A 21,419-nucleotide genomic window follows, 5' to 3' on the forward strand; every position below is an offset into this window, starting at 1 on the left:
GACAGGGAGAGAGAGACAGGGAGAGAGAGACAGGGAGGGAGAGACAGGGAGAGAGACACAGGAGAGACACAGGGAGAGAGACAGGGAGAGAGAGACAGGGAGGGAGACACAGGAGAGACATAGGGAGAGACAGGGAGAGAGACACAGGAGAGACACAGGGAGAGAGACAGGGAGTGAGACAGGGAGAGAGACAGGGAGAGAGACAGGGAGGGAGACACAGGGAGAGAGACAGGGAGGGAGACACAGGAGAGACATAGGGAGAGAGACAGTGAGAGAGACACAGGAGAGACACAGGGAGAGAGACAGGGAGAGAGACAGGGAGGGAGAGACAGGGAGAGAGCGACAGGGAGGGAGAGACAGGGAGGGAGAGACAGGGAGGGAGAGACAGGGAGGGAGAGGCATAGGGAGAGAGGCAGGGAGAGAGACAGGGAGGGAGAGACAGAGAGGGAGACACAGGGAGAGAGAGACAGGGAGGGAGACACAGGAGAGACATAGGGAGAGAGACAGGGAGAGAGACAGGGAGGGAGAGACAGGGAGGGAGAGAGAGACAGGGAGGGAGGGAGAGACAGGGAGGGAGAGACAGGGAGGGAGAGAGAGACAGGGAGGGAGAGACAGTGAGGGAGAGACAGGGAGGGAGAGACAGGGAGAGAGACAGTCGAAGACACAGGGAGAGAGACAGGGAGGGAGGGAGAGACAGGGAGGGAGAGACAGGGAGGGAGAGAGAGACAGGGAGGGAGGGAGAGACAGGGAGGGAGAGACAGGGAGGGAGGGAGAGACAGGGAGGGAGAGACAGGGAGAGAGAGACAGGGAGAGAGAGACAGGGAGGGAGAGACAGGGAGGGAGAGACAGGAAGGGAGAGACAAGGAGGGAGAGACAGGGAGAGAGAGACAGGGAGAGAGACAGGGAGGGAGAGACAGGGAGGGAGAGACAGGGAGGGAGAGACAGGGAGAGAGAGACAGGGAGAGAGAGACAGGGAGAGAGAGACAGGGAGAGAGAGACAGGGAGGGAGAGACAGGGAGAGAGAGACAGGGAGAGAGACAGGGAGGGAGAGACAGGGAGGGAGAGACAGGGAGGGAGAGAGAGACAGTGAAGTAAGCAGACGCTCGTGTGAGACTCAGCAGGTGAGACCTGTTAGTGGCACAGTGATGTGTGCGAGTGACCACCCCCCTCACCCCGCTACGGTCAGCGGCACTGGCACCACCGTCAATGGCACAACATCTGCAACATTGGCACGTGAACCCTACCACCGTTAATCAACACGCGAATCCATCATCAGTGGCACACCAACCCTCCCTTCATGAGTGACTCCACCATTGTTAGTGTCACACCAACTCCACCGTGGTGAGTGACACACCAACTCCACCGTGGTTAGTGACACACCAACTCCACCGTGGTGAGTGACACACCAACTCCACCATGGTTAGTGACACACCAACTCCACCATGGTGAGTGACACACCAACTCCACCGTGGTGAGTGACACACCAACTCCACCATGGTGAGTGACACACCAACTCCACCGTGGTGAGTGACACACCAACTCCACCGTGGTGAGTGACACACCAACTCCACCGTGGTTAGTGACACACCAACTCCACCGTGGTGAGTGACACACCAACTCCACCGTGGTGAGTGACACACCAACTCCACGGTGGTTAGTGACACACCAACTCCACCGTGGTGAGTGACACACCAACTCCACCGTGGTGAGTGACACACCAACTCCACCGTGGTTAGTGACACACCAACTCCACCATTGTTAGTGACACACCAACTCCACCGTGGTTAGTGACACAACAACTCCACCGTGGTGAGTGACACACCAACTCCACCATTGTTAGTGACACACCAACTCCACCGTGGTGAGTGACACACCAACTCCACCGTGGTTAGTGACACACCAACTCCACCGTGGTGAGTGACACACCAACTCCACCGTGGTTAGTGACACACCAACTCCACCATTGTTAGTGACACACCAACTCCACCATTGTTAGTGACACACCAACTCCACCGTGGTGAGTGACACACCAACTCCACCGTGGTGAGTGACACACCAACTCCACCATGGTTAGTGACACACCAACTCCACCGTGGTGAGTGACACACCAACTCCACCGTGGTTAGTGACACACCAACTCCACCGTGGTTAGTGACACACCAACTCCACCGTGGTTAGTGACACACCAACTCCAACATTGTTAGTGACACACCAACTCCACCGTGGTTAGTGACACACCAACTCCACCGTGGTGAGTGACACACCAACTCCACCATGGTTAGTGACACACCAACTCCACCATTGTTAGTGACACACCAACTCCACCGTGGTGAGTGACACACCAACTCCACCGTGGTGAGTGACACACCAACTCCACCATGGTTAGTGACACACCAACTCCACCATTGTTAGTGACACACCAACTCCACCGTGGTTAGTGACACACCAACTCCAACATTGTTAGTGACACACCAACTCCACCGTGGTTAGTGACACACCAACTCCACCGTGGTGAGTGACACACCAACTCCACCATGGTTAGTGACACACCAACTCCACCATTGTTAGTGACACACCAACTCCACCGTGGTTAGTGACACACCAACTCCACCGTGGTGAGTGACACACCAACTCCACCGTGGTTAGTGACACACCAACTCCACCATTGTTAGTGACACACCAACTCCACCGTGGTTAGTGACACACCAACTCCACCGTGGTGAGTGACACACCAACTCCACCGTGGTTAGTGACACACCAACTCCACCGTGGTGAGTGACACACCAACTCCACCATTGTTAGTGACACACCAACTCCACCGTGGTGAGTGACACACCAACTCCACCGTGGTGAGTGACACACCAACTCCACCATTGTTAGTGACACACCAACTCCACCGTGGTGAGTGACACACCAACTCCACCGTGGTTAGTGACACACCAACTCCACCGTGGTGAGTGACACACCAACTCCACCGTGGTGAGTGACACACCAACTCCACCGTGGTGAGTGACACACCAACTCCACCGTGGTTAGTGACACACCAACTCCACCGTTGTTAGTGACACACCAACTCCACCGTGGTTAGTGACACACCAACTCCACCGTGGTTAGTGACACACCAACTCCACCGTGGTGAGTGACACACCAACTCCACCATGGTGAGTGACACACCAACTCCACCGTGGTGAGTGACACACCAACTCCACCGTGGTGAGTGACACACCAACTCCACCATTGTTAGTGACACACCAACTCCACCGTGGTTAGTGACACACCAACTCCACCATTGTTAGTGACACACCAACTCCACCGTAGTGAGTGACACACCAACTCCACCGTGGTGAGTGACACACCAACTCCACCGTGGTGAGTGACACACCAACTCCACCATGGTGAGTGACACACCAACTCCACCATTGTTAGTGACACACCAACTCCACCTTGGTTAGTGACACACCAACTCCACCGTGGTTAGTGACACACCAACTCCACCGTGGTGAGTGACACACCAACTCCACCGTGGTGAGTGACACACCAACTCCACCGTGGTGAGTGACACACCAACTCCACCGTGGTGAGTGACACACCAACTCCACCGTGGTTAGTGACACACCAACTCCACCATTGTTAGTGACACACCAACTCCACCGTGGTGAGTGACACACCAACTCCACCGTGGTGAGTGACACACCAACTCCACCGTGGTGAGTGACACACCAACTCCACCATTGTTAGTGACACACCAACTCCACCATGGTTAGTGACACACCAACTCCACCGTGGTGAGTGACACAACAACGCAACCCTCCGCCGTGGACAGCGTGGCACGGCCGCCATCAGTGGCAACCCCTAACCTCGTGTGGCACACTGCCTAACGATGGCGACCAACAGGAGCAGGCCCGGAGCATCCGGCACTCACGATCTCTGGGGTGGACAGCCCCATCCTACAGCGACACGTGGGCGAGCGGGCGAGCGGGTGAGCGGGTGGGAGGGCGGGCGAGCGGGTGAGCGGGCGGGTGAGCGGGTGGGTGATCAAGTGGGTGAGCGGGTGGGTGAGTGAATGAGTGGGTGGGTGAGTGAATGAGTGGGTCATTGAATTACTGAGTGAGTGATTGGGTATGTGAGTGAGTAGGCAAATGGGTGAATGAGTAGGTGTGGTGAGTGGGCAAATGTGTAAGTGAGCGTGAGATCGGGTGGATGAGCGGGTAGGTGAGTGGGTGAGCGAGTGGGCGGGTGGTGAGTGAGTCGTTTGTGTAGGTGAGCGAGTGGGTGAGCAAGTGGGTGAGTGTGTGAGTGGACGAGTGGGACAACGGATGAGTGAGCGGGTGAGCAAGTGAATAATTAATGGGGGTAAGTGTGCGAGTGAGTGGGTGAGTGATTGGGTGAGTGAGTGGGTGAGTGATTGAGTGGGTCATTAAATGAGTGATTGGGTATGTGAGTGAGTAGGTAAGTGAGTGAATGAGTAGATGGGTGAGCGGGCTAATGTGTAGGTGAGTGTGTGAGCAGGTGAGCGAGCGGGTGACCGGGTCGATGAGCAAGTGGGTGAGTGGGTGAGTGAGTGAGTGAGTGGGTGGGTGAGTGAGTGAGTGAGTGGGTGAGTGAGTGAGTGGATGAGTGGGTGAGTGAGTGAGTAAGTGAGTGAGTGTGTGAGTGAGTGAGTGGGTGAGTGGGTGAGTGAGTGAGTGAGTGGGTGAGTGAGTAGGTAAGTGATTGAGCAGGTGAGTGAGTGGGTGAGTGAGTGGGTGAGTGATTGGGTGAGTGAGTGGGTGAGTGAGTGAGTGTGTGGGTGAGTGTGTGAGTGAGTGGGTGAGTGGGTGAGTGAGTGGGTGAGTGGGTGAGTGAGTAGGTGAGTGAGTGAGCGGGTGATTTAGTGGGTGAGTGGGTGAGTGGGTCGTTTGTGTAGGTGAGTGAGTGGGTGAGCAAGTGGGTGAGTGTGTGAGTGGACGAGTGGGACAACGGATGAGTGAGCGGGTGAGCAAGTGAATAATTAAGGGGTGTAAGTGTGCGAGTGAGTGGGTGAGTGATTGGGTGAGTGAGTGAGTGTGCCAGTGAGTGGGTAAGTGATTGGGTGCGTGAGTGAGTGGGTGAATGATTGGGTGAGTGATTAGATGAGTAAGTGAGTGGGTGAGTGAGTGCGTGAGTGAGTGATTGAGTGGGTCATTAAATGAGTGATTGGGTATGTGAGTGAGTAGGTAAGTGGGTGAATGAGTAGATGGGTGAGCGGGCTAATGTGTAGGTGAGACCAACTCTACAGGAGTTACCGTCACCTAGGGGGAGGAAGGGGAGGCAGGGGAGGGGAGGAGAGGAGGGAGGGGAGGGAGGAGAGGGAGGGAGGGAGGGAGGGAGGGAGGAGAGGGAGGGAGGGAGGGAGGGAGGGAGGAGAGGGAGGGAGGGAGGGAGGGAGGGAGGGAGGGAGGGGAGGGAGGGGAGGGAGGGGAGGGAGGGGAGGGAGGGGAGGGAGGGGAGGGAGGGGAGGGAGGGGAGGGAGGGGAGGGAGGGGAGGGAGGGAGGGGAGGGAGGGGAGGGAGGGGACTGAGGAAGGGGGGGAGGGAGAGGGGGAGGGAGGGAGGGGAGGGAGGGAGGGAAGGGGGGAGGGAGGGGGGAGGGAGGGGGGAAGGGAGGGAGGGAGTGAGGGAGGGGGGGAGGGAGGGGGGGAGGGGGGAGGGGAGGGAGGTGGGGGAGGGAGGGAGGGAGGGAGGGGAGGGAGGGAGGGAGGGGAGGGAGGTGAGGGAGGGAGGGAGGGAGGGAGGGGGGAGGGGGGAGGGGGGGAGGGGGGGAGGGGGGGAGGGAGGGAGGAGAGGGAGGGGAGGGAGGGAGGTGAGGGAGGGAGGGAGGGAGGAAGAGAGGGAGGGGAGTGAGGGAGGGGGGGAGGGAGGGGGGAGGGAGGGAGGGAGGGAGGGGAGGGAGGGAGGGAGGGGAGGGAGGGGAGGGAGGGAGGTGAGGGAGGGAGGAAGAGAGGGAGGGAGGGAGGGAGGAAGAGAGGGAGGGGAGTGAGGGAGGGGGGGAGGAAGGGGGGGAGGGAGGGGAGGGAGGGAGGGAGTGAGGGAGGGGGGGAGGGAGGGAGGTGAGGGAGGGAGGAAGAGAGGGAGGGGGGGGGGAGGGGGGGAGGGAGGGAGGGGAGGGAGGGGAGGGAGGGAGGAAGAGAGGGAGGGGGGGGGGAGGGGGGGAGGGAGGGAGGGGAGGGAGGGGAGGGAGGGAGGGAGGGAGTGAGGGAGGGGGGGAGGGAGGGGGGGAGGGAAGGAGGGAGGGAGGGAGGGAGGGGAGGGAGGGAGGGAGGGGAGGGAGGGAGGGAGGGAGAGAGGGAGGGAGGGAGGGGCCTGAGGGAGGGGGGGCCTGCCTGATGCCGTGGATGTTCTTGATGGCGTAGCTGATCTCTCTGCGTAGATCCTTGTCTTCAAACTCCATCTGAGGAGCAACCGAGAGAGAGGGAGAGTGACGGGGAGAGTGACAGAGAGAGTGACGGGGAGAGTGACAGAGAGAGTGACGGGGAGAGTGACAGAGAGAGTGACGGGGAGAGTGACAGAGAGAGTGACGGGGAGAGTGACGGGGAGAGTGACAGAGAGAGTGACAGAGAGAGTGACGGGGAGAGTGACGGGGAGAGTGACGGGGAGAGTGACGGGGAGAGTGACAGGGAGAGTGACAGGGAGAGTGACAGGGAGAGGGAGAGTGACGGGGAGAGTGACAGAGAGAGTGACGGGGAGAGTGACAGAGAGAGTGACAGAGAGAGTGACGGGGAGAGTGACAGAGAGAGTGACGGGGAGAGTGACGGGGAGAGTGACGGGGAGAGTGACAGAGAGAGTGACGGGGAGAGTGACGGGGAGAGTGACGGGGAGAGTGATAGAGAGAGTGACGGGGAGAGTGACGGGGAGAGTGACGGGGAGAGTGACGGGGAGAGTGAGAGGGAGAGTGACGGGGAGAGTGACGGGGAGAGTGACAGGGAGAGTGACGGGGAGAGTGACGGGGAGAGTGACGGGGAGAGTGACGGGGAGAGTGACAGAGAGAGGGAGAGTGACGGGGAGAGTGACGGGGAGAGTGACAGGGAGAGTGACGGGGAGAGTGACGGGGGGAGTGACGGGGAGAGTGACGGGGAGAGTGACGGGGAGAGTGACGGGGAGAGTGACGGGGGGAGTGACGGGGAGAGTGACGGGAAGTGACGGGGAGAGTGACAGGGAGAGTGACAGGGAGAGTGACAGGGAGAGTGACAGGGAGAGTGACGGGGAGAGTGACGGGGAGAGTGACAGGGAGAGTGACAGGGAGAGTGACAGGGAGAGTGACAGGGAGAGGGAGAGTGACGGGGAGAGTGACGGGGAGAGTGACGGGGAGAGTGACAGGGAGAGTGACGGGGAGAGTGACGGGGAGAGTGACGGGGAGAGTGACAGGGAGAGTGACAGGGAGAGGGAGAGTGACGGGGAGAGTGACAGAGAGAGTGACGGGGAGAGTGACAGAGAGAGTGACAGAGAGAGTGACGGGGAGAGTGACAGAGAGAGTGACGGGGAGAGTGACGGGGAGAGTGACGGGGAGAGTGACAGAGAGAGTGACGGGGAGAGTGACGGGGAGAGTGACGGGGAGAGGGAGAGTGACGGGGAGAGTGACGGGGAGAGTGACGGGGAGAGTGACAGAGAGAGTGACGGGGAGAGTGACAGAGAGAGGGAGAGTGACGGGGAGAGTGACGGGGAGAGTGACAGGGAGAGTGACGGGGAGAGTGACGGGGAGAGTGACGGGGAGAGTGACGGGGAGAGTGACGGGGAGAGTGACAGAGAGAGGGAGAGTGACGGGGAGAGTGACGGGGAGAGTGACGGGGAGAGTGACAGAGAGAGGGAGAGTGACGGGGAGAGTGACGGGGAGAGTGACGGGGAGAGTGACGGGGAGCGTGACAGGGAGAGTGACGGGGAGAGTGACAGGGAGAGTGACAGGGAGAGTGACAGGGAGAGTGACGGGGAGAGTGACGGGGAGAGTGACGGGGAGAGTGACGGGGAGAGTGACAGAGAGAGTGACGGGGAGAGTGACGGGAGAGTGACGGGGAGAGTGACGGGGAGCGTGACAGGGAGAGTGACGGGGAGAGTGACGGGGAGAGTGACGGGGAGAGTGACGGGGAGAGTGACGGGGAGAGTGACAGAGAGAGTGACGGGGAGAGTGACGGGGAGAGTGACGGGGAGAGTGACAGGGAGAGTGACAGGGAGAGTGACGGGGAGAGTGACAGGGAGAGTGACAGGGAGAGTGACGGGGAGAGTGACGGGGAGAGTGACGGGGAGAGTGACGGGGAGAGTGACGGGGAGAGTGACGGGGAGAGTGACAGAGAGAGTGACGGGGAGAGTGACAGGGTGAGGGAGAGTGACGGGGAGAGTGACGGGGAGAGTGACGGGGAGAGTGACGGGGAGAGTGACAGGGAGAGTGACGGGGAGAGTGATGGGGAGAGTGACAGGGGAAGTGACAGGGAGAGTGACGGGGAGAGTGACAGAGAGAGGGAGAGTGACGGGGGAGAGTGACAGAGAGAGGGAGAGTGACGGGGAGAGTGACGGGGAGAGTGACAGAGAGAGGGAGAGTGACGGGGAGAGTGACAGAGAGAGGGAGAGTGACGGGGAGAGTGACGGGGAGAGTGATGGGGAGAGTGACGGGGAGAGTGACAGGGAGAGTGATGGGGAGAGTGACGGGGAGAGTGACAGGGAGAGTGACAGGGAGAGTGAGTGTGCGAGTGAGTGGGTGAGTGAGTCAGCGAGTGTGTGAGTAAGTGGGTGGATGAGTAGACGTGAGTGAATGAGTGAGTAATTGGGTGAGAGAGTGAGCGAGTGGGTGAGTAAGTGGGTGGGTTGGTGAGTGGATGGGTGGATGGGTGGGTGGATGAGTGGGTGGGTGAATGGGTGAGTGGGTGAGTGAGTGGGCAAGCGAGTGGGTGAGTGGATGAGTGAGTTAACGAGTGAGTGTGTGAGTGGGTACGTGAGTGGATGAGTGTGAGTAGATGTTGAGTGGGTGGATGAGTGAGTGGGCGGGTGAGCGAGTGCGTGAGCGAGTGGGTGAGTGGATGAGTGAGTTAACGAGTGAGTGTGTGAGTGGGTACGTGAGTGGATGAGTGTGAGTAGATGCGTGAGTGGGTGGATGAGTGAGTGGGCGGGTGAGCGAGTGGGTGAGCGAGTGGGTGAGTGGATGAGTGAGTTAACGAGTGAGTGTGTGAGTGGGTACGTGAGTGGATGAGTGAGTGAGTAGATGCGTGAGTGGATGAGTGAGTGAGCGGGTGAGCGAGTGGGTGAGTGGATGAATGAGTGAGTGAGTAGATGCGTGAGTGCGTGAGTGAGTGAGTGAGCGGGTGAGTGGGTGAGTGCTGTTGCCGCCGCAGAGCCAACACCGGTGACAATTGCCTGAACCGGTGCTGGGCTTCCGATAGGTGAACTCAGCCTGAAATGAGTACCTGGTGTGGTGTGTAAACATCGCCACTGGGGAGACAAAGGCGGTCGGGCGTGGTGCTGGCCACCCACCCCATCGTGTACCGTTCCGGCCTTCACAGGTGCTCGCTAACGGCACTTGCCCCAGCAGTCTGTTGAGGCTACACGGGGGATCTTTGTCTTTGGTGGTGTGGTCACCTTGACGAGCTCGAAGGGGAAGCGCTCGTGGAAGACGCGGTTGATGCGGGCGCCCCCCGAGAGCTCAAAGGTGTCCACCTGGTCGCCCGATCCCTCGATCCGCTTCTCAAAGTCCACCCCAAACTGCTGCACCATCCTGAGACACGCGCGCACCACACGCACCACACACACACCACACACCACACACACACCACACACACACACCACACACACACACCACACACACACCACACACACACACACCACACCACACACACACACACCACACACACCACACGCACCACACGCACCACACACACACCACACACACCACACCACACACACCACACACACCACACACACACCACACACACACACACACCACACGCACGCACCACACACACCACACGCACCACACACACCACACACACACCACACACCACACCACACCACACACCACACACACCACACGCACCACACGCACCACACACACCACACACACACCACACACACACCACACACATACCACACACGCACGCACCACACACACCACACGGGCGTACACCACACACACGCACGCACCACACGCGCACACCACACACACACCACACACACACGCACCACACGTCCATAAATGCGTGTGTAGTGATATAGAATAAGCGGTGTAGCAGCATAGCGCTGGCTGCTGGCGGGGAAGGGGATCTGCAGCTTACAGCAGCCCTGACGTCAGCAGGCCACGTGACACACGAGAGGGGGGCTCAAGGGGGAAAGGTAACGGAAGGGGCACACCGAGAATCCGCTGGAAGGTTCTAGAAAAGGGGGCGTGGCTGGGGGCGGAGCCGGGGGGCGGAGCCAGGAGGTCCGCTCCAGGGGGCTGTCAGCGTGGAGTGGGGGGATCCTCGTCGAGGTGCTGAAGTCTTCGTCACCGTCCTTCTCATCGTCTTCACCGTCCTTCTTGTCGTCTTCAACATCCTTCTCATCGTCTTCACCGTCATCGTCTTCACCATCCTTCTCATCGTCTTCACCACCCTTCTCATCATCTTCACCGTCCTTCTCGTCGTCTTCACCACCCTTCTCATCGTCTTCACCGTCCTCCTCATCGTCTTCACCACCCTTCTCATCATCTTCACCGTCCTTCTCATCGTCTTCACCATCCTTCTCATCGTCTTCACCACCCTTCTCATCATCTTCACCGTCCTTCTCATCGTCTTCACCATCCTTCTCATCGTCTTCACCACCCTTCTCATCATCTTCACCGTCCTTCTCATCGTCTTCACCATCCTTCTCATCGTCTTCACCACCCTTCTCATCATCTTCACCGTCCTTCTCATCGTCTTCACCATCCTTCTCATCGTCTTCACCACCCTTCTCATCATCTTCACCGTCCTTCTCATCGTCTTCACCGTCCTTCTCATCGTCTTCACCACCCTTCTCATCATCTTCACCGTCCTTCTCATCGTCTTCACCGTCCTTCTCGTCGTCTTCACCATCCTTCTCATCGTCTTCACCGTCCTTCTCATCGTCTTCACCGTCCTTCTCGTCGTCTTCACCGTCCTTCTCATCGTCTTCACCGTCCTTCTCGTCGTCTTCACCGTCCTTCTCATCGTCTTCACCGTCCTTCTCGTCGTCTTCACCGTCCTTCTCATCGTCTTCACCACCCTTCTCATCGTCTTCACCACCCTTCTCATCGTCTTCACCACCCTTCTCATCGTCTTCACCGTCCTCCTCGTCGTCTTCACCGTCCTTCTCATCGTCTTCACCGTCCTTCTCATCGTCTTCACCGTCCTTCTCATCGTCTTCACCGTCCTTCTCATTGTCTTCACCGCCCTTCTCATCGTCTTCACCGTCCTTCTCATCGTCTTCACCGTCCTTCTCATCGTCTTCACCACCCTTCTCATCGTCTTCACCGTCCTTCTCATCGTCTTCACCGTCCTTCTCATCGTCTTCACCGTCCTTCTCATTGTCTTCACCGCCCTTCTCATCGTCTTCACCGTCCTTCTCATCGTCTTCACCGTCCTTCTCATCGTCTTCACCATCCTTCTCATCGTCTTCACCGTCCTTCTCGTCGTCTTCACCGTCCTTCTCATTGTCTTCACCGTCCTTCTCATCGTCTTCACCGTCCTTCTCGTCGTCTTCACCGTCCTTCTCGTCGTCTTCACCATCCTTCTCATCGTCTTCACCGTCCTTCTCATCGTCTTCACCGTCCTTCTCATCGTCTTCACCGTCCTTCTCATCGTCTTCACCGTCCTTCTCATCGTCTTCACCGTCCTTCTCATCGTCTTCACCGTCCTTCTCATCGTCTTCACCGTCCTTCTCATCGTCTTCACCGTCCTTCTCATCGTCTTCACCGTCATCGTCTTCACCGTCCTTCTCATCGTCTTCACCGTCCTTCTCATCGTCTTCACCGTCCTTCTCGTCGTCTTCACCGTCCTTCTCGTCGTCTTCACCGTCCTTCTCATCGTCTTCACCGTCCTTCTCATCGTCTTCACCGTCCTTCTCATTGTCTTCACCGCCCTTCTCATCGTCTTCACCGTCCTTCTCATCGTCTTCACCGTCGCCGTCTTCACCGTCCTTCTCATCGTCTTCACCGTCCTTCTCATCGTCTTCACCGTCCTCCTCATCGTCTTCACCGTCCTTCTCATCGTCTTCACCGTCATCGTCTTCACCGTCCTTCTCGTCGTCTTCACCGTCCTTCTCATCGTCTTCACCGTCCTTCTCATCGTCTTCACCACCCTTCTCATCGTCTTCACCGTCCTTCTCGTCGTCTTCACCGTCCTCATCGTCTTCACCGTCCTTCTCATCGTCTTCACCACCCTTCTCATCGTCTTCACCGTCCTCCTCATCGTCTTCACCGTCATCGTCTTCACCGTCATCGTCTTCACCGTCCTTCTCATCGTCTTCACCGTCCTTCTCGTCGTCTTCACCGTCCTTCTCGTCGTCTTCACCGTCCTTCTCATCGTCTTCACCGTCCTTCTCATCGTCTTCACCGTCCTCCTCATCGTCTTCACCGTCATCGTCTTCACCGTCCTTCTCGTCGTCTTCACCGTCCTTCTCATCGTCTTCACCGTCCTTCTCATCGTCTTCACCGTCCTTCTCATCGTCTTCACCGTCCTTCTCGTCGTCTTCACCGTCCTTCTCATCGTCTTCACCGTCCTTCTCATCGTCTTCACCGTCCTTCTCATCGTCTTCACCGTCCTTCTCATCGTCTTCACCGTCCTTCTCGTCATCTTCACCGTCCTTCTCATCGTCTTCACCATCCTCCTCATCGTCTTCACCGTCCTTCTCATCGTCTTCACCGTCCTTCTCGTCGTCTTCACCGTCCTTCTCATCGTCTTCACCATCCTTCTCATTGTCTTCACCGTCCTTCTCATCGTCTTCACCGTCCTTCTCGTCGTCTTCACCGTCCTTCTCATCGTCTTCACCGTCCTTTTCGTCGTCTTCACTGTCCTTCTCGTCGTCTTCACCATCCTCCTCATCGTCTTCACCGTCCTTCTCATCGTCTTCACCGTCCTTCTCATCGTCTTCACCGTCCTTCTCATCGTCTTCACCATCCTCCTCATCGTCTTCACCGTCCTTCTCATCGTCTTCACCGTCCTTCTCGTCGTCTTCACCGTCCTTCTCATCGTCTTCACCATCCTCCTCATCGTCTTCACCGTCCTTCTCGTCGTCTTCACCGTCCTTCTCATCGTCTTCACCATCCTCCTCATCGTCTTCACCGTCCTTCTCATCGTCTTCACCGTCCTCCTCATCGTCTTCACCGTCCTTCTCATCGTCTTCACCGTCCTTCTCGTCGTCTTCACCACCCTTCTCATCGTCTTCACCGTCCTCCTCATCGTCTTCACCGTCCTCCTCGTCGTCTTCACCGTCCTCATCGTCTTCACCGTCATCGTCTTCACCGTCCTTCTCATCGTCTTCACCGTCATCGTCTTCACCGTCCTTCTCATCGTCTTCACCGTCCTCCTCATCGTCTTCACCGTCATCGTCTTCACCGTCATCGTCTTCACCGTCCTTCTCATCGTCTTCACCGTCCTCCTCATCGTCTTCACCGTCCTTCTCATCGTCTTCACCGTCCTCCTCATCGTCTTCACCGTCATCGTCTTCACCGTCATCGTCTTCACCGTCCTTCTCATCGTCTTCACCATCCTCCTCATCGTCTTCACCGTCCTTCTCGTCGTCTTCACCGTCCTTCTCATCGTCTTCACCATCCTCCTCATCGTCTTCACCGTCCTTCTCATCGTCTTCACCGTCCTCCTCATCGTCTTCACCGTCCTTCTCATCGTCTTCACCGTCCTTCTCGTCGTCTTCACCACCCTTCTCATCGTCTTCACCGTCCTCCTCATCGTCTTCACCGTCCTCCTCGTCGTCTTCACCGTCCTCATCGTCTTCACCGTCATCGTCTTCACCGTCCTTCTCATCGTCTTCACCGTCCTCCTCATCGTCTTCACCGTCCTTCTCATCGTCTTCACCGTCCTCCTCATCGTCTTCACCGTCATCGTCTTCACCGTCATCGTCTTCACCGTCCTTCTCATCGTCTTCACCGTCCTCCTCATCGTCTTCACCGTCCTTCTCATCGTCTTCACCGTCCTCCTCATCGTCTTCACCGTCATCGTCTTCACCGTCATCGTCTTCACCGTCCTTCTCATCGTCTTCACCGTCATCGTCTTCACCACCCTTCTCATTGTCTTCACCGTCCTTCTCGTCGTCTTCACCGTCCTTCTCATCGTCTTCACCGTCCTTCTCATCATCTTCACCGTCCTTCTCATCGTCTTCACCGTCCTTCTCATCGTCTTCACCGTCCTTCTCATCGTCTTCACCGTCCTTCTCATCGTCTTCACCGTCCTTCTCATCGTCTTCACCGTCCTTCTCGTCATCTTCACCGTCCTTCTCATCGTCTTCACCATCCTCCTCATCGTCTTCACCGTCCTTCTCATCGTCTTCACCGTCCTTCTCGTCGTCTTCACCGTCCTTCTCATCGTCTTCACCATCCTTCTCATTGTCTTCACCGTCCTTCTCATCGTCTTCACCGTCCTTCTCATCGTCTTCACCGTCCTTCTCATCGTCTTCACCGTCATCGTCTTCACCGTCCTTCTCATCGTCTTCACCGTCCTTCTCATCGTCTTCACCGTCCTTCTCGTCGTCTTCACCGTCCTCCTCATCGTCTTCACCGTCCTTCTCATCGTCTTCACCGTCCTCCTCATCGTCTTCACCGTCATCGTCTTCACCGTCATCGTCTTCACCGTCCTTCTCATCGTCTTCACCGTCATCGTCTTCACCACCCTTCTCATTGTCTTCACCGTCCTTCTCGTCGTCTTCACCGTCCTTCTCATCGTCTTCACCGTCCTTCTCATCATCTTCACCGTCCTTCTCATCGTCTTCACCGTCCTTCTCATCGTCTTCACCGTCCTTCTCATCGTCTTCACCGTCCTTCTCATCGTCTTCACCGTCCTTCTCATCGTCTTCACCGTCCTTCTCGTCATCTTCACCGTCCTTCTCATCGTCTTCACCATCCTCCTCATCGTCTTCACCGTCCTTCTCATCGTCTTCACCGTCCTTCTCGTCGTCTTCACCGTCCTTCTCATCGTCTTCACCATCCTTCTCATTGTCTTCACCGTCCTTCTCATCGTCTTCACCGTCCTTCTCATCGTCTTCACCGTCCTCCTCATCGTCTTCACCGTCCTTCTCATCGTCTTCACCGTCCTCCTCATCGTCTTCACCGTCATCGTCTTCACCGTCATCGTCTTCACCGTCCTTCTCATCGTCTTCACCGTCATCGTCTTCACCACCCTTCTCATTGTCTTCACCGTCCTTCTCGTCGTCTTCACCGTCCTTCTCATCGTCTTCACCGTCCTTCTCATCATCTTCACCGTCCTTCTCATCGTCTTCACCGTCCTTCTCATCGTCTTCACCGTCCTTCTCATCGTCTTCACCGTCCTTCTCATCGTCTTCACCGTCCTTCTCATCGTCTTCACCGTCCTTCTCGTCATCTTCACCGTCCTTCTCATCGTCTTCACCATCCTCCTCATCGTCTTCACCGTCCTTCTCATCGTCTTCACCGTCCTTCTCGTCGTCTTCACCGTCCTTCTCATCGTCTTCACCATCCTTCTCATCGTCTTCACCGTCCTTCTCATCGTCTTCACCGTCCTTCTCATCGTCTTCACCGTCCTTCTCATCGTCTTCACCGTCATCGTCTTCACCGTCCTTCTCATCGTCTTCACCGTCCTTCTCATCGTCTTCACCGTCCTTCTCATCGTCTTCACCGTCCTTCTCATCGTCTTCACCGTCCTTCTAATCGTCTTCACCGTCCTTCTCATCGTCTTCACCGTCCTTCTCATCGTCTTCACCGTCCTTCTCATCGTCTTCACCATCATCGTCTTCACCGTCCTTCTCATCGTCTTCACCGTCGTCGTCTTCACCGTCCTCCTCATCGTCTTCACCGTCCTTCTCATCGTCTTCACCGTCCTCCTCATCGTCTTCACCGTCATCGTCTTCACCGTCATCGTCTTCACCGTCCTTCTCATTGTCTTCACCGTCCTTCTCGTCGTCTTCACCGTCCTTCTCATCGTCTTCACCGTCCTCCTCATCGTCTTCACCGTCCTTCTCATCGTCTTCACCGTCCTCCTCATCGTCTTCACCGTCATCGTCTTCACCGTCATCGTCTTCACCGTCCTTCTCATCGTCTTCACCGTCATCGTCTTCACCACCCTTCTCATTGTCTTCACCGTCCTTCTCGTCGTCTTCACCGTCCTTCTCATCGTCTTCACCGTCCTTCTCATCATCTTCACCGTCCTTCTCATCGTCTTCACCGTCCTTCTCATCGTCTTCACCGTCCTTCTCATCGTCTTCACCGTCCTTCTCATCGTCTTCACCGTCCTTCTCATCGTCTTCACCGTCCTTCTCATCGTCTTCACCGTCCTTCTCATCGTCTTCACCGTCCTTCTCATCGTCTTCACCGTCATCGTCTTCACCGTCCTTCTCATCGTCTTCACCGTCCTTCTCATCGTCTTCACCGTCCTTCTCATCGTCTTCACCGTCCTTCTCATCGTCTTCACCGTCCTTCTAATCGTCTTCACCGTCCTTCTCATCGTCTTCACCGTCCTTCTCATCGTCTTCACCATCATCGTCTTCACCGTCCTTCTCATCGTCTTCACCGTCGTCGTCTTCACCGTCCTCATCGTCTTCACCGTCCTTCTAATTGTATTCACCGTCATCGTCTTCATCGTCCTTCTAATTGTCTTCACCGTCATCGTCTTCACCGTCCTTCTCATCGTCTTCACCGTCCTTCTCATCGTCTTCACCGTCATAGTCTTCACCGTCCTTCTCATCGTCTTCACCGCCCTTCTCGTCGCCAGTCAGTAACGTCGCCGACAAGAGACGGACTCACGACATAACAATGAAGTGTGAACCCTGATGATGCTTGTTAATAAAGAAGCGCCTACAACGCCTACCGCCTCCGAGTTAGTCACTACACATGTCCGTATGGACGTTGAACTTCTTTCGCACTGTGCGTAGCCAACCGTTGCTAATGTGAGGTGCGGGGTTCGAACAACAAACTGAACACAACAACAGCAGCAAGCAGTCTATGGTGCAGTGTTGAGTCTACGGTGCAGTGTTGAGTCTATGGTGCAGTGTTGAGTCTATGGGGCAGTGTTGAGTCTATGGGCAGTGTTGAGTCTATGGTGCAGTGTTGAGTCTATGGTGCAGTGTTGAGTCTATGGTGCAGTGTTGAGTCTATAGTGCAGTGTTGAGTCTGTGGTGCAGTGTTGAGTCTATGGTGCAGTGTTGAGTCTATGGTGCAGTGTTGAGTCTAAGGTGCAGTGTTGAGTCTATGGGGCAGTGTTGAGTCTATGGTGCAGTGTTGAGTCTATTGAGTCTATGGTGCAGTGTTGAGTCTATGGTGCACTGTTGAGTCTATGGTGCAGTGTTGAGTCTATGGGCAGTGTTGAGTCTATGGGCAGTGTTAAGTCTCTGGGCAGTGTTGAGTCTCTGGGCAGTGTTGAGTCTATGGGCAGTGTTGAGTCTATGGTGCAGTGCTGAGTCTATGTTGCAGTGTTGAGTCTATGGTGCAGTGTTGAGTCTATGGTGCAGTGTTGAGTCTATGGTGCAGTGTTGAGTCTATGTTGCATTGTTGAGTCTATGGTGCAGTGTTGAGTCTATGGTGCAGTGTTGAGTCTATGGTGCAGTGTTGAGTCTATGGTGCAGTGTTGAGTCTATAGTGCAGTGTTGAGTCTGTGGTGCAGTGTTGAGTCTATGGTGCAGTGTTGAGTCTATGGTGCAGTGTTGAGTCTATGGTGCAGTGTTGAGTCTATGGTGCAGTGTTGAGTCTACGGTGCAGTGTTGAGTCTATGGTGCAGTGTTGAGTCTATGGTGCGGTGTAGAGTCTATGGGCAGTGTTGAGTCTATGGTGCAGTGTTGAGTCTATGGTGCAGTGATGGGTCTATGGGGCAGTGTTGAGTCTATGGAGCAGTGTTGAGTCTATGGTGCAGTGTAGAGTCTATGGTGCAGTGTTGAGTCTATGGGCAGTGTTGAGTCTATGGGCAGTGTTGAGTCTATGGGCAGTGTTGAGTCTATGGTGCAGTGTTGAGGCTGTGGTGTAGAGTTGAGTCTTTGGGCAGTGTTGAGTCTATGGTGCAGTGTTGAGTCTATGGTGCAGTGTTGAGTCTTTGGGCAGTGTTGAGTCTATGGGCAGTGTTGAGTCTATGGTGCAGTGTTGAGTCTATGGTGCAGTGTTGAGTCTATGGGCAGTGTTGAGTCTATGGTGCAGTGTTGAGTCTATGGTGCAGTGTTGAGTCTATGGGCAGTGTTGAGTCTATGGTGCAGTGTTGAGTCTATGGTGCAGTGTTGAGTCTTTGGGCAGTGTTGAGTCTATGGGCAGTGTTGAGTCTATGGTACAGTGTTGAGTCTATGGTGCAGTGTTGAGTCTATGGTGCAGTGTTGAGTCTATGGGCAGTGTTGAGTCTATGGAGCAGTGTTGAGTCTATGGTGCAGTGTTGAGTCTATGGTGCAGTGTTGAGTCTATGGGCAGTGTTGAGTCTATGGTGCAGTGTTGAGTCTATGGTGCAGTGTTGAGTCTATGGTGCAGTGTTGAGTCTATGGTGCAGTGTTGAGTCTATGGTGCAGTGTTGAGTCTATGGTGCAGTGTTGAGTCTATGGGCAGTATTGAGTCTATAGGCAGTGTTGAGTCTATGGGCAGTATTGAGTCTATGGTGCAGTGTTGAATTTATGGTGCAGTGTTGAGTCTATGGTGCAGTGTTGAGTCTATGGTGCAGTGTTGGGTCGATGGGCAGTGTTGGTCTTGCGCGTGGGTTTAGGATTTAGAATTGTGGTTAGGTTAGGGGTTACTAGTTAGCGTTGGGGGTTAGGGGTTAGGTTGGGGCAGGGCTCACTGCAGTAACGCCTTGGTCTTGCGCGTGGGGTCATCGGGCGAGAAGTGCTTGTACTCCTCCGCCTCCTTCTCCAGCGCCAGCAGCTGGCTCTGCAGACGGTTCCTGAGCGCCGGCAGAGTGTCCCTGATGTGGTTCGTGAGTTGCTGTGCACAGGAGGGGGGAGCCGGGGAGTGGGTGGGTGGGAAGGTGGAGTGAGTGGATGGTTGAGTGAGTGAGTGGATGGTTGAGTGAGTGGGTAAATAGATGGGTGGGTGGGTGAGTGAATGGATGGTTGAGTGAGTGGAGGGTTGAGTGAGTGGACGGTTGAGTGAGTGAGTGGATGGTTGAGTGAGTGGGTAAATAGATGGGTGGGTGGGTGAGTGAGTGGATGGTTGAGTGAGTGGGTACATAGATGGGTGGGTGGGTGAGTGGGTGAGTGGACAGTTGAGTGAGTGGACGGTTGAGTGAGTGAGTGGATGGTTGAGTGAGTGGGTAAGTAGATGAGTGGGTGGACGGTTGAGTGAGTGGACAGTTGAGTGAGTGAGTGGATGGTTGAGTGAGTGGGTAAATAGATGGGCGGGTGAGTGAGTGGGTGAGTGGACAGTTGAGTGAGTGGACGGTTGAGTGAGTGAGTGGATGGTTGAGTGAGTGGACGGTTGAGTGAGTGGGTAATTAGATGGGTGGGTGGGTGAGTGGATGGTTGAGTGAGTGGACGGTTGAGTGAGTGGACGGTTGAGTGAGTGGGTAAGTAGATGGGTGGGTGCGTGAGTGGGTGAGTGAACGGTTGAGTGAGTGGACGGTTGAGTGAGTGGATGGTTGAGTGAGTGGGTAAATAGATGGGTGGGTGAGTGAGTGGATGGTTGAGTGAGTGGGTAATTAGATGGGTGGGTGGGTGAGTGGATGGTTGAGTGAGTGGACGGTTGAGTGAGTGAGTGGACGGTTGAGTGAGTGGGTAAGTAGATGGGTGGGTGCGTGAGTGGGTGAGTGGACGGTTGAGTGAGTGGACGGTTGAGTGAGTGAGTGAGTGGATGGTTGAGTGAGTGGGTAAGTAGATGGGTGGGTGGGTGAGTGAGTGGGTGCGTGAGTTAGTGGATGGGTGGGTAAGTAGATGGGTGAGTTCGTAAGTAGGTGAGTAAGTGAGTGAGTGAGTGAACGGTTGAGTGAGTGAGTGAGTGGATGGGTGGTTGAGTGTGTAGATGGGTGAAAAGATGAGTGACTTAGTGGGTGGGTGAGTGAGTGGATTGTTGAGTGGGTTAGTGGGTGAGTGGGTGAGTGAGTGAGTGAGTGGACGGTTGAGTGAGTGAGTGAGTGGGTGCGTGAGTTAGTGGATGGGTGGTGGAATGCGTAGATGGGTGAAAAGATGAGTGAGTGAGTGAGTAGATGAGTGAATGGATGAGTGAGTTAGTGGGTGGGTGATTGGGTGAGTGAGTGGGTGGGTGAGTGAGTGTGTGAGTGAGTGCATGAGTGAGTGAGTGGATAAGTGCGTGGATGGGTGAGTATATGATTGAGTGGGAGAGTCGGTGAGTGAGTTCGTAAGTAGGTGAGTACATGGATGGTTGAGTGAGTGGATTGCCGAGTGGGTGAGTGGGTTAGTGAGTAAGTTCCTAAATTGGTGAATACATGGATGGGTTAGTGAGTGGATTGCTGAGTAAGTGGATGAGTGGGTGGGTGGATGGCTGGGTGGCTGGCTGGGTGGGTGGCTGGGTGGGTGGGTGGCTGGGTGGGTGGGTGGCTGGGTGGGTGGGTGGCTGGGTGGGTGGGTGGGTGGCTGGCTGGGTGGGTGGATGGGTGGGTGGGTGGATGGGTGCCTGGGTGGCTGGGTGGGTGGCTGGGTGGGTGGGTGGGTGGCTGGGTGGCTGGGTGGGTGGGTGGGTGACTGGCTGGGTGGGTGGCTGGGTGGGTGGGTGGCTGGCTGGGTGGGTGGATGGGTGCCTGGGTGACTGGGTGGGTGGCTGGGTGGGTGGGTGGGTGGCTGGCTGGGTGGGTGGATGGGTGGGTGGGTGGATGGGTGGGTGGGTGGATGGGTGCCTGGGTGGGTGGCTGGCTGGCTGGCTGGGTGTGTGGCTGGGTGGGTGGGTGGCTGGCTGGGTGTGTGGCTGGGTGGGTGGGTGGCTGGGTGGGTGGCTGGCTGGCTGGGTGGGTGGGTGGCTGGGTGGGTGGGTGGATGGGTGGGTGGCTGGGTGGGTGGGTGGCTGGCTGGCTGGGTGTGTGGCTGGGTGGGTGGGTGGCTGGCTGGCTGGGTGGGTGGGTGGCTGGGTGGGTGGGTGGATGGGTGGCTGGGTGGTTGGCTGGGTGGGTGGGTGGCTGGCTGGGTGGCTGGCTAGGTGGATGGATGGGTGGGTGGATGCGTGGGTGGGTGGCTGACTGGGTGGGTGGATGCGTGGGTGGGTGGATTGCTGGCTGGGTGAGTGGATGGATAGCTGGCTGGCTGGGTGCCTGGCTGGGTGTGTGTCTGGGTGGATGGCTGGCTGGGTGGGTGGCTGGCTGGCTGGCTGGATGG

The 21,419-nt window shown here is 56.5% G+C and overlaps 1 protein-coding gene across 3 annotated transcripts in view; it reads right to left on the reverse strand.

The window, feature by feature from the left end:
* The window catches only part of DNM1 (dynamin 1), a 73,623-nt gene that overhangs the window by 36,800 nt on the left and 15,404 nt on the right, over positions 1 to 21,419 (reverse strand). For all 3 annotated transcript variants that reach the window (XM_076056079.1, XM_076056078.1, XM_076056080.1), the window contains exons 7-9: positions 18,941 to 19,083; positions 9,579 to 9,714; positions 6,341 to 6,408 (exon numbers count right to left, since the gene is read on the reverse strand). In XM_076056079.1, the coding sequence (XP_075912194.1) occupies positions 6,341 to 6,408; positions 9,579 to 9,714; positions 18,941 to 19,083 (347 nt within the window). The remainder of the gene's footprint in view (positions 1 to 6,340; positions 6,409 to 9,578; positions 9,715 to 18,940; positions 19,084 to 21,419) is intronic.

Source organism: Petromyzon marinus, chromosome 74, assembly GCF_048934315.1.
Source record: "Petromyzon marinus isolate PM22_M1 ecotype Great Lakes invasive population chromosome 74, UKy_Petmar_22M1.pri1.0, whole genome shotgun sequence".
In the NCBI taxonomy this organism is placed as follows: Eukaryota; Metazoa; Chordata; class Hyperoartia; order Petromyzontiformes; family Petromyzontidae; genus Petromyzon; species Petromyzon marinus.